The 15,236-nt window shown below is 35.8% G+C and overlaps 1 protein-coding gene across 9 annotated transcripts in view; it reads left to right on the forward strand.

Moving 5' to 3' along the window:
* The window catches only part of dlg1 (discs large 1), a 162,553-nt gene that overhangs the window by 132,164 nt on the left and 15,153 nt on the right, over positions 1–15,236 (forward strand). For 8 of the 9 annotated variants that reach the window (XM_066403265.1, XM_066403261.1, XM_066403263.1 and 5 more), the window contains 4 exons: positions 7,521–7,796; positions 7,865–8,086; positions 9,149–9,296; positions 9,354–9,468. In XM_066403265.1, coding sequence (XP_066259362.1) covers positions 7,521–7,796; positions 7,865–8,086; positions 9,149–9,296; positions 9,354–9,468 — 761 coding nt within the window. Of the gene's footprint in view, positions 1–4,951; positions 5,419–7,520; positions 7,797–7,864; positions 8,087–9,148; positions 9,297–9,353; positions 9,469–15,236 lie in introns of those variants that run through there. The other variant, XM_066403270.1, reaches the window with a different exon arrangement.

A 15,236-nucleotide genomic window follows, 5' to 3' on the forward strand; every position in this document is an offset into this window, starting at 1 on the left:
TGCTCGAAATGCTGCTACTTTTACGCTGTTGGTGCTATCAAATACGACATGTTTCATATTCCTTAATCTTTAAAGCTTGAATGGGACACTATCGTGAGTTCAATTTTATGATCTATATGGATATACAAGGATTTGCCTTATCTTACGGTTTCAAAATACTATCTTTTCGTGTGGGTGTGCATCTCAACTGTATTTAGATCCTAATTATCGCCCCTGTATTACATACTGCAGTAAAAACTTTTATATAGAAAGTGTGATTGTGAAACCGACCTTTAATTAGTGACTTATGTAAATAGTTGGGAATGATGCTATTTTGTGTAACGAGCAAATTTTTGCAAAAGGATGCAATTTATACAAAATGGTGATTTCCCAGCGTGTATAATTTTTTCCCTAATTTTGGCTTCGGCACGCATATAATATAACTATCCAGTATAAAAATATGTTATATTACTTTTCACAACCAATTTCGAATAATAAAACTTTTCGTAACCACATGTGAAAATTCATACTTTTTGTAATTGATTGCGAAGAGCAAACCTGTTCGATACTTTAAAGGGTCTTCAAAAGTGTTGTTTTGTTCAAAATTCGGATTCGATGATATTATGAGTGTAGAGTTGTGACACCCTGTATGCATATTACCACTGAAATTATAAGTATTGAGTAATATCTTTTCTTATTTATTCTGTAATAATGATATGATGATATGATCCGATTTTGAGAAATGAAGGATTAGCAGGGCAATTGTGTGACAAGATATAGACATGAGTGAGGTAGGCAAGAAAGCATAAATCCTTTCGAATTTTCTTCGCAGAGGTGCTTAGTCTGTGAATATATTGCGTGAAAAGTTAGATTTCACAAATTAGTTCAACATTTTGGATTGTCTGAATGCGTGCCAAGTAACTTCCTTTGATTGCCATCAGTGATATACACTACTCACCCCAGAGGACACTTCAATGTTCTCGTCCTCAATGTCATTGCACATACCATTTTCACAAGGGATGGAGTTTTGCGCGTTTAGGTTAGCAGCAATCAAGAATTTGCCTTTTCCCCCAGATCAATACTTTGAATTTTTCCTCTCTCCTGACCAATTTAATCTGACCCCCAATGAGAGTGCCAACATATTTCTCTGGTCGAATTGCGTTAATTTGAAACATTTTAAATCCTTACCTTCCTACACCAGGTGTAACTTAACAAGCAAAGAAAGTAAGTTTAAACGCACGAGTGTGAAATGATGCGCACGAGCCGTAGATGAGGGCGGCAATCGGGCTAGTGTGCTAAGACACTATCTTGGGAGTTATGCAGATTAATTTTCTCAGTTCTATAGACCATATATAAAAAAAATTAAAAAAGTTACCCGGCAACGAAGGTTCACAATAGGCCAGATGTGAATCCAGATTAAAAAGTCTGGTTGAATTCCATAATTATACGAGGCAACAAGAGTTGAAGTCAACCGTCTCCGATCTGTCCCCATACCGTTAATGTGAGGATTCAGATTTTTTGAACACTAGGAGTTTCTTAGACGATTTATATTCTAATTTGGTAGATGAATCTAACAATATAAACCGAAACTCAAAATATTCGATTTGCTTTGATCATGCTGGTGTTGAAAAATTATTGGTGCTCAGTATTTTATTACTTGGCAGTAGTTCGATAATAAATCAGTTCTGTTACTACAGTGGCTCAGCCAAATTATATTTTATAACATGGTTAAGTGAAGGTCGCGTTCTCAAGGTAATATTTTGTTCCAACTTTGTGTTTTTAAGACTTTTCCTTGATGTGGATAATGTGAATAATGCTGGTAGTTATGAGCCATTAATTTCGGATAGATGGCTTGTATTAAAATCTACATTTTTGTTGGTCAACATATTTTCCCACGACCTTCCAAGAAAGTAAATATAACCAACCAGGATATTGTTCCTTTCTAATAAGGAACACATGTGTTAGGAGAAGCCAATGAATTATCCCACAATGTAACGAAATGCGTATGTCCTTACTAATAACTTAGCTAGATCCCACGTGTATCCAAAATAGCTAAAAGATATTAATTTCGATAATGATATCCAACAATATATCACACAATATTATAAGCAAGGCCTGGCCGGACATATGAAAATGATCATACGTAATTCTGCGCCGATGAAGTAGTGTTGAATTTTTGCGACAATGACCCGGGTCAGTTTTTTGTGTATGCTACATGGTCGTGGGTCAAAATAGTGTGCATAACTCGCAAGAAAGCGTCTCGGCACACTCACGTGATTGCCGTTCTTGTCCAGGGTTCGTGCGCACAATTTCACGCTCGTGCGTTAAGAATTACTTTCCTCACTTGTTATAGCATTAAATCTTGCAGAGATGATTTTTCCTAAATAAGAAAAACGTATCGTCTAGGACTGGAACGCCACTAGTTTGCGTCATATAATCGTAATTTTGTAACAAGCCAATGTTTTTTATATGCTGTTTCATTTATTAACTCTTGGCAAGGAGTCAAAACAGAAATCGTTTTGGTTTATCGGATTTGCCATGCCTTGAGTTATTCAGTTGGCGTAGGACCTCGAGACGCGGTTTACTTTTTTCGACGGCATTAATAGAGTATTTCGACATTGCGTATGCCATTAAAAGTATTGTGTTGATGTGTAGGGGATTTAGTGCATTTTTTCAGTACTATGTATGTCTAATTAGCTTTGGTTCCAGAACTATGGCTAATAATCTTAAACTTAATTTCCCTCACTCAGAGCCAAGGAGATTAGTTTAAAAATAGCCATTACCACTGTTTTTCCATGATATTAGCTGGCTGGAATTAGAAATTTCCTCCAAGTACAAACTTTTTTTTATATATTTTTTCACAGGTTGTGTAAGCATTTGAATAAAATTCGGATGCGCTAAATTTGTATGGGTCTAATATTGATGGGTCTAAAATATGTTAACCGAAGCTATAAATGATCATCATTTTTTGTGTGGGTATCGGGAATTTGTAGCTCAATTAAGAGCACTTTTAAAATTTTCAAACTTCGTACTAAATAATTCTGGAAAAATGTAATTTAACCAAAAACTTTTATATTATTTCCTAGATTTTTCCTAATAGATTCATTTGATGAGATAATTGACAATTTATCAAAGTACGTTTTGGCCTTCTACTGCAACCATTATCAACTACGCTTTTTTTTTGTAAATACGGACCTGGATTTTGAATCTCCTTTTTATTCTGAATTTGCTAATATTTCAGAGAAAAATCATTTTGTTAGTTTTAGCATAGATTTTGATCGTATTATTGATTTCTGCTAACAAGTATGGGCATGATTTGTAGATATTCGTTTCCACGTATCCACTTAAGAGACATGACGTGGCTCAGGTGCGAGTATAGTTCCACGTTTCTGTGTAAAGGGAAGTAAATTTTAAGCATACATCGCTTCTGTTCAGTTGGAAATTGTATCATTACTGAATAATTGAAGTTAATTTGGTTGACAGAGAGCAAATGCAATTTAAGCTGACTGTCAATAAAGTGACTACACTGTTTACAACCTACATAATATCACCGCCTTACCTGCATATTGCAGGACTTAGAAATATCTAAAGAGTATAGAAAGAATGGTCGTCCTTAGATCTTGACTAAAGGTGTTTTTGTTTCTCTTTTTTATAAATGTCAAACTGGCGTCTTTGATTTAAAAAGTGTCAAAGTCTTAGTTCAACTGTTTTAATAATAAATTTAACAGCAAACTGCCAGTTTAATGAAAATGCTCAGAATTTTTTGAGAATATTTTTCCTTCTGCATTGCATGACGCCCAACAATCCACAAATGAAACCGTTGTACCGCTCGATTGTTTTTTTAATTATTTATTTATTTATTTATGTATTATTATTTTTATTAGAGTGATTCATCTTTAGGTCCCTCGTAGTCCATTACTGACAATGCTAATGACCGATCTGCATGAAAATTAATTGTTATTAACAAGAGGTGATAACGCCATATTTTTGGACAGTCTCAAAAGATGCTCGTACTGATATCCTACATTTTGCGAGGGTATCGCTTCTGTAGTTCACGGAGTTATTTATTTTGATGTGGATCAGTTGTGCTTTTCAAGTTCGATAGTGGTGTTTCCTTTCTATGATAACAGCTTCAGAAATACCAGATAAATGGCCAGTTGAAAGGTATTGTTAGCCAATGCAGTTAATTCATCTTTTCCACGGTTACGTTCCCTGCAATTATTCGTATGTTGGCACTTTTTGTTTTCAAGATATTGTTTTGTTTGTCCTGCCACAACATCCATTGCAAGAAACCCATCTATGACGTTGGAGCAGAGCTTCTTTGACGTGGGAATCTTCAGTTTGAGAAGCATTAAACCCACCGCACTAATATTCCAGAAAGATGATCTTTGAATTACCCTGAATTACCCTGAAATGCCCTGAACGTAAGTGAACTTCAGATGCATGCAAAGGTCACGCAATATTTCCGTTACGCCTTCATGCGGTAAAACCAGAAGCAGGTCATTCACATCCGAGGTGTGTAAACTGGGTGAAAAAAAAAGTAGACGTGCTACCCAAAATCCTTATTGTTTTCAATAATCTACCCAAAGTCTAATTCAAAAACTAATCAAATCCATTAAACAGTTATGTCACAAAATTATGAATAAAAGGAGGTTAAGAACCTGATTTAAAAAATCCAGGACCGTCTTTAAAATAAAGTCGTTACGGAAAAATGAAATTTCAGAGTTTTTAGCTTGACAAGACTATCTCGTAGAAGGAAAACTTCCGTTGATAATTGTTAGGTCCTTATTTTTAATTATCTCATTAAATAAATTCTCGTAAGAATGTAAAAACGCAATAAAAATATATTTTTTGTGTACTTTCGAAGTTTGTAGAAATTAAAAAAAGGGAGGAAATTATGGAAATTTTGAAGGAAAGGGAAAAGTGGTCACTCTGTATTTGCGTATTTCTAGGATTTTTTTAGGTTGCTGCGAATTCTTTCAACCAAAGACTTTCTCTGATGGAAATTAAATTCGCTATACCCAATACAATTGTCATTACTGATTGGAAAAAATGATACCAGCCTTGTTTACTCTTTGGAATCACCTTTTCTTAATCTGCCATAGCCATATTCCAATCAATTACATTAGTGCTTAATTATACAACATTTCAGTTACGTCGTCGTTGGTTATTTTCGTGATTATAAACTATCGAATTAGGCTTGAATACCATTAAAATATTGGTTTTCACACCGGACGGTTCGTGCTCTGTGATAATGTGAAGTTTTATTTTCGTTTGTAAATGGTCCGTCGTTAGCAACAATTATCGTTGGCATTGTTAAAGTGAACTGCAAATCAGGTGTTATCGAAGATCGGTCAGTGAGTAGTGCGATTTGTAGTGGGCTCAATGGGTTACGGAGTACGTCCGAGTCAAAATGGATCAATTTCCAATATGAAAATGGTACGTCTGGGTCAATTAGCCTAATTAAAAATTGAGATAACGATGCAACTTTGCTTAATGGCAGCTAGGAATACCACAAACAGAGCGTCCAGGTTAGCATTTCAGATGTATGTGTATGCAGGAGTAAACAATGTCTTGTTTGTTGTTCATTAAAATGCGGTATTGTCGTAACTTCGTTTGCGTGATTAAACTAGTTAGTTTCCTTCGAACTGTCTGTACTACATCACCACAGAGAACTTTTGTTTGCTATCAAATGCTCATAATTTCAGAGGGTTAGTTCAGATGAAAGAAACTGCCGCTCGTTTCCATGTACAGTCAAAGGAAGACGAGGGTATCCGAGATATACAAGTTTATTAAAATCGACATGAGTTCGAATAATTTATTCACTTAAAAATTCCAAAATATATCTTAATGGAAAGAACCGTACAGCATGTCAGCGTAAGCAGCCGTAGGCAATTGCGTGTCCGAAGTTGTTTTGAAATTCTCGAGAGTACGTATAGTTAAGATGAGAAATATATTTTCCACTGGCGTGTTTAACGTTTTTTTTCACACGCATTTGCATGTGGCAATGAGTATGTTCCCGCACTAGATGCGTAAAAGATTTCGACTCGCGAGTGGGGGAGATTTTTTCTCTGCTGTTTCTTCTCCGCCGTGCAAAATCAACTTTGCATATAATCTTGGCGGGATTGAACATGCTCGGTGACAGTAATTATATGCAAAACTACAAAAATTCGTTTTCGAAAGATTTTCCGGCGAAATATCAAAGCCTAACTGCCGAAACTGATGACCCTTTCAAAAAGGTCTAGATTTGCCGTGGGCACTCCTCCGGTATTACCGGGCTTCCTAGCCTCGATCGTCGAAACCCGGCTCTACAAACATGAATAGAACCATTTTTTATCCATAGGATTTAATAGTTTAAAATAAATATATAAAATTCTTTAAAAAGTAGTTGAAAATATCATTGAAAAGCTGCAGGCAAAATCAATATTTACATTGATCAATCTTTAAAATGAATCCCGCAAACAAATCAGCGATTGATATTAATTTTACTATTTTCGTCTGCCTTGAAAATAGCTAAATAGGCACACCTGCGCTACGTCGCCATGGTGATTCATCGAATCGATAAATTGATTATTTCACATCGTTCGGTTATAAAATCAGTAGAGGTACTTGGCTGCTTTTGTTTACCGTGAACTGTAAACAATTAAAATTCTTTGACAATCGTAATATCCTGTCCAGTGGCTATTAATCAGCAATGCATGCCTTGAGGCCCCACCCTATATTATTTTCCTTAGGGATATCATCTTTCATTATACAAAGTATAAGAAACTGTGATTTGTTAGTGTCAACGGGAGGCACATCTCCAAGATCTCCATGACGAAGGAAAAAATGTAATTGTCTTTCAACGCTTTTAGTAATATACGAGATAACTGGGAAAAGTACAATTCTACAACTAGTTGTGTGCGAAGCCTTATTACCATGGAATAAAAGAATAAGCCAGATTGTTGCATAATGTTGGATGACACATTTGTTTTACAACACTGTCAAAACTGAATTTGTAATTTGCGCCACTGACCTGGCGAGCCACTGTGTTTATCATGTTTAAATCGGAAATGCACCTCAACCTTCACTTTTAGCAAGGCCGAGAGATCTTCGACACGACGGCAACACGACGAACATTCACGAATGCTTGAACGATTACATTTTTTTTTCTTCTTTATGGTGTTCCACGTCCACCATCGGAAAAACTCTAAAATATTCCTTTATGTAAACAATCCACAAAACTGGACTAATGCCAAATATGTCGGTTTAGGTATAGGAACATGAAAATCTTTTTAAACGAAATGGAATTGTCTTTCAGCGCATGTGCTCATATACAAGATGTCCTATTAAAATAAAAGTACTTTAGGTAGGTCTATAGAAGCATTCATTTTGACTTGCATAAGCAGATTCGTGGAGCTTTCCGAAACAATCTCTAACATTTCTGCTTTTCCATCGGTCGGCGCTTCCCTGTCACACTTCAAACTTTGCTTTAATTTACATTTAAAAATTAACATATAGAAAATAAAGTTATATAACATCCTTATCCTGAAATTTTCCAGGTTAATGGCAATGATGAGTGGGAATATGAAGAAATCATCCTTGAAAGAGGCGGAGCGGGTCTCGGCTTCAGCATCGCCGGTGGTACTGACAACCCTCACGTGGGCGACGACACCGCCATCTACGTTACCAAGTTAATTGGAGGTGGTGCCGCGGCGGCAGATGGTCGACTCTTCGTGGGAGACTCAATTCTGGCTGTCAATGATCAAGCTGTAGTGGATGTGCCTCATGCCATGGCAGTGGAAGCTTTGAAGAGAGCTGGGAACACAGTGAAACTCGTAAGTCTTCGATTTTCAAACTCAGTATTGCATTATGTGTATTGTAAATAACGGCCTTTGTTCTCCAGAGTATACGGCGTCGTCGCCAGCCTCGTCATATGAAGGTGATGGAAATAGCATTAATTAAAGGCAACAAAGGACTCGGGTTCAGCATTGCGGGAGGAATAGGAAATCAGCATATACCGGGTGATAATGGCATTTATGTTACGAAAGTTATGGAAGGCGGCGCAGCTCAAATTGACAGCAGGTTAGCGGTCGGGGACAAACTGGTGGCAGTTAGGGACGATGTAGTAAGTTTCCCTTAATCCATACTACATTTTTCCCTTCAAATTTTCTCTTGAAACTGAAATATATACCAATTTCCAAGTAAATCAATCTTGTAGCGTTTTAGCCGGAAAGTAAGTTCGGAAGCGTGTAACAGAGGATGCGATTTATGATCCAATTAGGTTTAAAAAAGGCTGTATCGCTTTATATCTGAAATTATTTTGATAAATTGCTTAGTCTTAAGTTCTCATGTCTTCTAGTTTGAGCAGTAAAACTTGTCTTGAGATTCAATTGTAAGACTTTAAGTGAGGTCTAATGATTGCATCTGCCCAGTGTTATACAGGATGATTCAGACTTTCTTAGGGAAAATGTAACAAGCGATAGGACTTAGGACATAGGAAAATGAAGACAAAAGTACACATTTGAATTTGTATGATTGACCGCATCTAAAGCAGCGAGAAAAAAGAATTGCAATCAAACAATGAAAAAAATTAGAATTATTTCTTTCAAAAAATGAATCTTCTTTTCAAATAAGGTTTAGTTCCGCTTTTTATCAGCATTTAGACTACAGTGCGTTTGCATCGGTGTAGTGCAATATTAGGTGCTCCGCAGGCTAACTGACTTTTTATATGCCCATAGTTTAGTTGAAGTTTGAGTGCATATTCATGTGCATGCACTTATCGGTCGTCAATTAAGCAACTGACAAAAAGTCGGCTAGTTTAGAGAGTCCTTAAATTGATTGTCATATCGTAGGGATAATTCGTATAATAAGTACATAATATTATCTATTTTCCAAGTAATATCAGGTAAAAAACTTTATAAAATTGTGATAACCTTTGCCATTAACTATTTAAATGAAAAGTCAGAGACACATTGCAATGGAAATCTATGATAGCCTATGATATTGCATTAAGATTCTTTTTTTTACGGTACTCGAGATCCCAATAAGTTGCATAGAATTTCAAATTGCTCTGTGTACCAGTGTCGACCACTGATGGCTATCAAAATATGACAGGATTTAGAACTAGCTTTTAATTTGATTCGCGAAGTAATAAACCATAGATAATCATTTAAATATTTTTTTACAGAAAGGAGAGGTAAACCTTGAAAACGTTACCCACGAAGACGCCGTGGCCACCCTCAAAACGACCCAAGATTCAGTGGTTCTTGTAGTCGCCAAACCGGATTCAGGCTTTAATCCGCCCGCTTCAGATACATCTTACTCCCCACAACTTTGTAAGTGTTTGTGTTCATCGTAATTATACATGTTATTGCAAATTCCTTAATTTTCAGCCACCAAAGGATCGCGATTCTACACTGAATCAATCCACTCTGCTCACTCGTCTAATCTTGCCTTACACCAACCAATCGGCACTCCAAGGGCTGTTAGTACCGAAGACATAACTAGGTGAGTTTAATCGATTTATCTTCGAGATGTTTGTGCAGTAATTATTGTTAATTTTCGCTTATCTTTGCCATTTAATGTTGTTCTAAATGCATTAGAGAAGATAACACACAGGGCATTTCGTAAACTTGGTGATTAACTTGTAATATTTTATGAAACAAATGTCTTCTACATTTTCACCTTGGGGCAGACTGACGGTGTTCATTTGAAACGGGTCAAGTTCTTTAAGGTATATATAGAACCCAAATTAACTCCGGAGTCTTGTCACCTGGCCGGCAACCTAAGCAAGAACCCTTATGGGCTTAAATCTTCGAGGATACTTCTTTTTACATACTTTAGTCAAATCAATGGATCTTTGCGTGCGGGCCATCAACATGCCACCATTAATATTCATACGATGCAATCAATTGTCATTTGAGCGGCGCCTACGAATTGACCTATTGATCGTTGATTATTGATTATTGAAAAAGCCTTGCATACGGTGAACCATAAACCTGGGGCTTTCATTAAAGCCATTTATGTTTTGTTTACAATAAGTTCGGAAATTGCAGCCTGGCCACTCCGAATATAGTATTAATTATATACATATAAAGAGGTAACACCTCTTCATATTTATTTTGCAAAAAAAGTACTCGTGTAAACGTATTACAGCTTACTTAATTTTTGAGAAATAGGGCTTCAAACTTTTAATGAAAAATCGTTTTGTTTTAATAATTGATGAAACTCTGATTGGTGATTTTATTGAAACTTGGTGTACTTGGTAGGCGTAACAAAGGACTTCTTTTTAGTATAATTTTATTTCAAATAGTAATTTCTATGGTGTAGCTGAAGGCTTCTTAATAGATATTTACCGTAAAATACGTCACTAGATTTTCTGGGATTGATATTTTTATTAGATTAAACAGCACGAAATACAACTTCACCCAATACTTAGACCATAGCTGCTGCTCAGTCTAGATATGCAAGTCTGATATAGGTGAGTCAAAAAAAATGGCCCAACACTAAACTGGAGATACAAGTTACCAAAATATTGGGATTGACCTACCATGGGAAGGGATATAAGGACTGGCTTTGTTTGATTTTATAAAAATTTAGCAACCCAGTCATTTCTATGTTTAGTTTCAAGCTAGTATTCTGACACCAATTTTGCATCATTTGCAATATATTCAAACAGGTGATAGACACAACCTATTCGGTGGTTTCCATTAATGCAACGGACACATTATCTGCAGTAGATCAATCCTTCAATTAGCCCATGAAACAATCCACCTACATAGATCAAAACAGTAGTAGACCTAAAATGGATCAATTTTATTGGATAATGATGTATTTCACGGTCAATGACTACTAATCATCTGGAATTATTACGCAATGTGAAAAATTATTTTTCCCAACAAACAGTAGTTCCAATGCATTAAATTTGAACAAAATTCATTTCGTAGAATTTAAATTTGATTCTCAAATTCCACTTATTCCTACATGAAAACTAATTTAATACCTCCATGAAAAACATCAAACAGTATTAAGGTTTGTGACTTGAATAAAATTCACTGCAAGGAAAAATCGTGCCTTGTCAATTTTTGTATGGGTGTATTAAATGAAAGACGAATTCCGGGGAATTAATTTCCTTGAATTCACGATATGTTTGGCAGCTCTAGAAGAATTTTTAGGTTTAGGGGGAATTCGATGGAACCACATCCATTGAATGGAAGTATTAATTGATTGTTAAGACGCTCACGTTCAGTAGAGGTCAGTAGCGCGACTGTGATTCAAGTGAAATTCAGACAAAAATCATGTCATTTCCCATTGAGACATATTGGAATCGTGTTCTTCAGCAGAAATCCCATCAACAGTTGCATGGTTCTGTCGAACGGGGCCATATATTGTGTTTAAACACATTAAAACTAAAGCTTAAGTCGTTAGAAAACGATTATAAATAATCTTGGTACAAAGACTTTCCCTTCAACTTTGATACATAAACAATCGCTTCGAAATGTCCACAAATTGATTCAATTCAATAAACTATTAATTAACTTTCAGTCTTCAAATATAATCAATTTTGATTGCCTATTGAATAGCCTAATACAGTTGGCCTTAAGGTGAGCCAGCAGTGATATTTTCGTGAAGAAAGTAGTCCATTATGTTTTGTAAAGAACGACATTCAGGCAATATGTTCATTCGGTTCTGAATATGGAGCGGTTATTTCAATAAAAATATCTTATAGATTTATATTTAATTGGATTTTGCATAGGTTTATACCTAGGTTTGAGTCTATCTGACCCGTTATGTGCGGTCATTAAGAGCCTGTCACAAATTTATTTATTCCACTTGTTTAATGAAGAAAGTTGTGTGGGTAATTGTAAGACTTACTGGTTAAAAATGAAATGATTTAGTATAACTCGGGAGGCATTAAATACTTTGCTGCCTTATCTTTACCATTTAAAGACAACTTGTTGCCTCCACATAATTGACATTCATATTTATTACCCATGGGAGTGTTCTTAACTGATTCTAAGTAGCCGAAAAAATTGATTTTACAGTTAGGAGAACTTTTGGCTCTATTAGATTTGTTCCCAACTCATCACCGGGGGGCCAGAACTATTCAAGCCAAAAGAGAGTAAATCAGAATTGCCCATATCTCCGAGACTACGTAATTACAAACACCTTGTAGGCAAATGGTTGTTCCCTAAGGCAAATCCGCAAACAGTCCGTAATTCAGAACACCCAATACATCAAGTCGACCATGCTGGGGCTGGGCGATAAACGAGATTCGTCCTTATTAGGTCGATTTGCAGGGTCGACCGGCGAAGAACGCCTTTTCGCCGGAGCACGAACTTGGACTACTTCAGAAGGCCGAGTCAGCAATGATGGTGGGACTAGTTCGTGTCGAGTATAAGCTTGAAATGTGAAATCTTTAAGATAGACTTGGAAAAATCTTTTTCTGGTCCCTTAATATTGGTAGAGATTAATTCTGAATACAAACTAAGCAACAATTGAAACATTTTTTTAAACTAATCACATTCAAGTAGATCCATCCTTGACCTATAAAAGATTTACATAGAACGACGACCTATAGAAGGGTTTTTACATCTTACTGCAAGGAAGCTATTACAGGGTCAACGAAAAATCCGATTTTTCTTCCGGTGAAATTTTTTTAATGCGTCACAATTTGTTTTGTACAACAGTACGTTCCTCGGCACACTTTTGGGTGATTTTCTACATGATAAACGCTTCTACAGAAATATGTTTTATCGAAAATATCGAGCAATTGCAACATTTCTATTCTCTCTATCTCATAACGAGTGCATGTAGTATACCTCTAGCCACCTATCTATAAGTAAAAAATTAATAAACAGTGAGGCAGATATACAAAGGAAAGTAAAAATGAAAAATTAGTGACGCCATTGCTGATATGGTAAATTGAGTTCATTAATTTTGACTGACACGTGGTCATATTTCTCGAAATCCAAAGGTGTTCCAACGACAAACGTTCTGAATATATCGCACCCTACTTTTCAGGCAGCAACGAGGTAAGGAAAATAAGTTTATATATTCACACTATGTACTTTATTTCCGTTATTTTTCGCTTTTTTAAAATAATATTTCATTGATTATATTTTATTTTTGTTATATTTTTTTATTATATTATATATATTTATATATATTACACGTTGCTTTTATTATTACCTGAAATTGCCACGGTTTTGGAAACAAACGAACAAAGCTTCAGTTGTAAGTATTAATAACGTTTCCGCGTTTCCTCTCACATCGCTCACGAAAAACATCAAATTTCGAGTGAAAATGTAGAAATAAATTTGGGAAAGTTTGTACCGAGTTAAAGATTAATTTTATAGACACCTAATGAGAGTCGTACGGAGACTGAAAACAGCTAAAATCGCACTTTTAAAATTCGATTTGGTTTGACAACAGCGGGAGTATCCTGTCATGTTTACGTTGGAGTCTCCAAAGTCGCACGATAATCGAGCAACGAACCTCGGGGAAACTCCAATTGAATTTAACCTAAAGGTTCTGTTACGTACCGGCAAAATTAAATGGCAATCGAGTGACCGTCACCGTCTAGGCGTCAGAAACTACGAAAAATGAATTATAAAACGAAAATAAACACCAAACTGAAATGCATGAACATTGTCAAGAAGGCTTTAGTGTGTGTACGAGAGATAAATAATGAAAATATATACACTTTCGTTTTAGTCCTTTTAGTTATTTTTTATTCAAAAACTTTATCGTTAAATATTACTTTTTCTTCCTTTTTCCGCTTGTCAGACTTTCACCATTAATCGATTGCGGAGTTGACATTTTTACCAACTATTCATAATTTACCATTATTTCAAACATTTTACAGCACTGCTTTCCAAGAACTCATGTTAAAGAGTGAACTTATCAAGTACATTTGCTTGCATCTCTAATTAACAACGAGGTTGCCCACGTTATCGTCGTGCATACCAGGCCTGTTTCGCCTATCGCAATACCACACTTGTGTGTAATGAATGATCAGCCGCGCTTCCACTAAAAGCTGGAGTCATTTACGTTTACACGGCACTGTAATATCTATATCTACAGTATGTTCTTCAATGCCGCGCTGACCGATATATTCCCTCGACATTTCTTTAGTAAAGCACAGGGACCCTTAATGTTCTGTTTTACTCCCCTCGTGTCGTACGTTGAGTCATAACGTCTCGTTCCCGAAGGGTGTGTAGTATGTGTGTATCAGTCGGTAGTGCCGGTGGGGTTGGATATTTTTATCCCCTTTTAGCGATAGTTTTGGTGGTTTTTGAGAGAAACTTTCTAGTGATTTGATCGTTAAATTCGTAAGAGAATAAAAATTAAATTTTCGTACAAACGTATTGGTAGTGGATAGCTTATATTTATTTAGAAATGCATTATTTCGACATCAATAATGAGGCGAACCCTTGGTATTTATTTAAACAAGCAAAAAAGCCATTCCGTGACATCATATGGTCACCTTCAATAATACTAAAAGAAGAGCCTTCAATAAATGATGCATTTCTCGGTGGGAGCTTAACTATAATGCTTCAAATAATCAATATCTATATAAATTTATCAGCTAATAGAGATTACATCGGATAGAAAAAAGAAACAATCTAACGTTTCTGTAGGGCTTCACCTTCTGTTATGTCACCTAATTTATTCCACAACTCTACGGTAGTCTAAGGGTGTGGACTACAAAGAAATACTAAACAATAGTGAATGTTGTTCGTATAATACACATATTTATTGGGCACCTTCGCCTACTTTCAGTCAGATTATCACGAAGAAAACTTCGAATAGATACTCCAATTGCTTAGTTATGTACCAAAAGATGTTCCTATCGTGGAAACAATTTCAAAACCCTGATTTATCACTCTTGTTTCAAACAATTTATTTGTCTAGTTAATAATGCTACTGCTAAGGTCATTAAGGGGGTATTTTGATGCCCAATCGCATCTTTTTGTCAATATATTTTGGTTTTCTACCTGAAGGTAGTGTGATTTAAGTTTTAAGTCGGTTAATTGAATTCAAGGTTCTAAAATTCCAGAAATATCTGACATTAACAAATGCAAAGCATTCACGGGGGGAGATTCGTTTAGGAGTCATTTGCATTGAATGCTTTCAGGCATGTTACTTGAAGGTTGTCGAATTTGCGTTTCGCAAGGAATTCTTTCTCTTTGAGACAATCATTTAGGCAGATTTAGGTTTTGTTTGTGTATTTTGCGTAATCAGCATTCCTGTCTTTTAGGTTTGATTTTAAA

Source organism: Euwallacea similis, chromosome 28, assembly GCF_039881205.1.
Source record: "Euwallacea similis isolate ESF13 chromosome 28, ESF131.1, whole genome shotgun sequence".
Lineage (NCBI taxonomy): Eukaryota > Metazoa > Arthropoda > Insecta > Coleoptera > Curculionidae > Euwallacea > Euwallacea similis.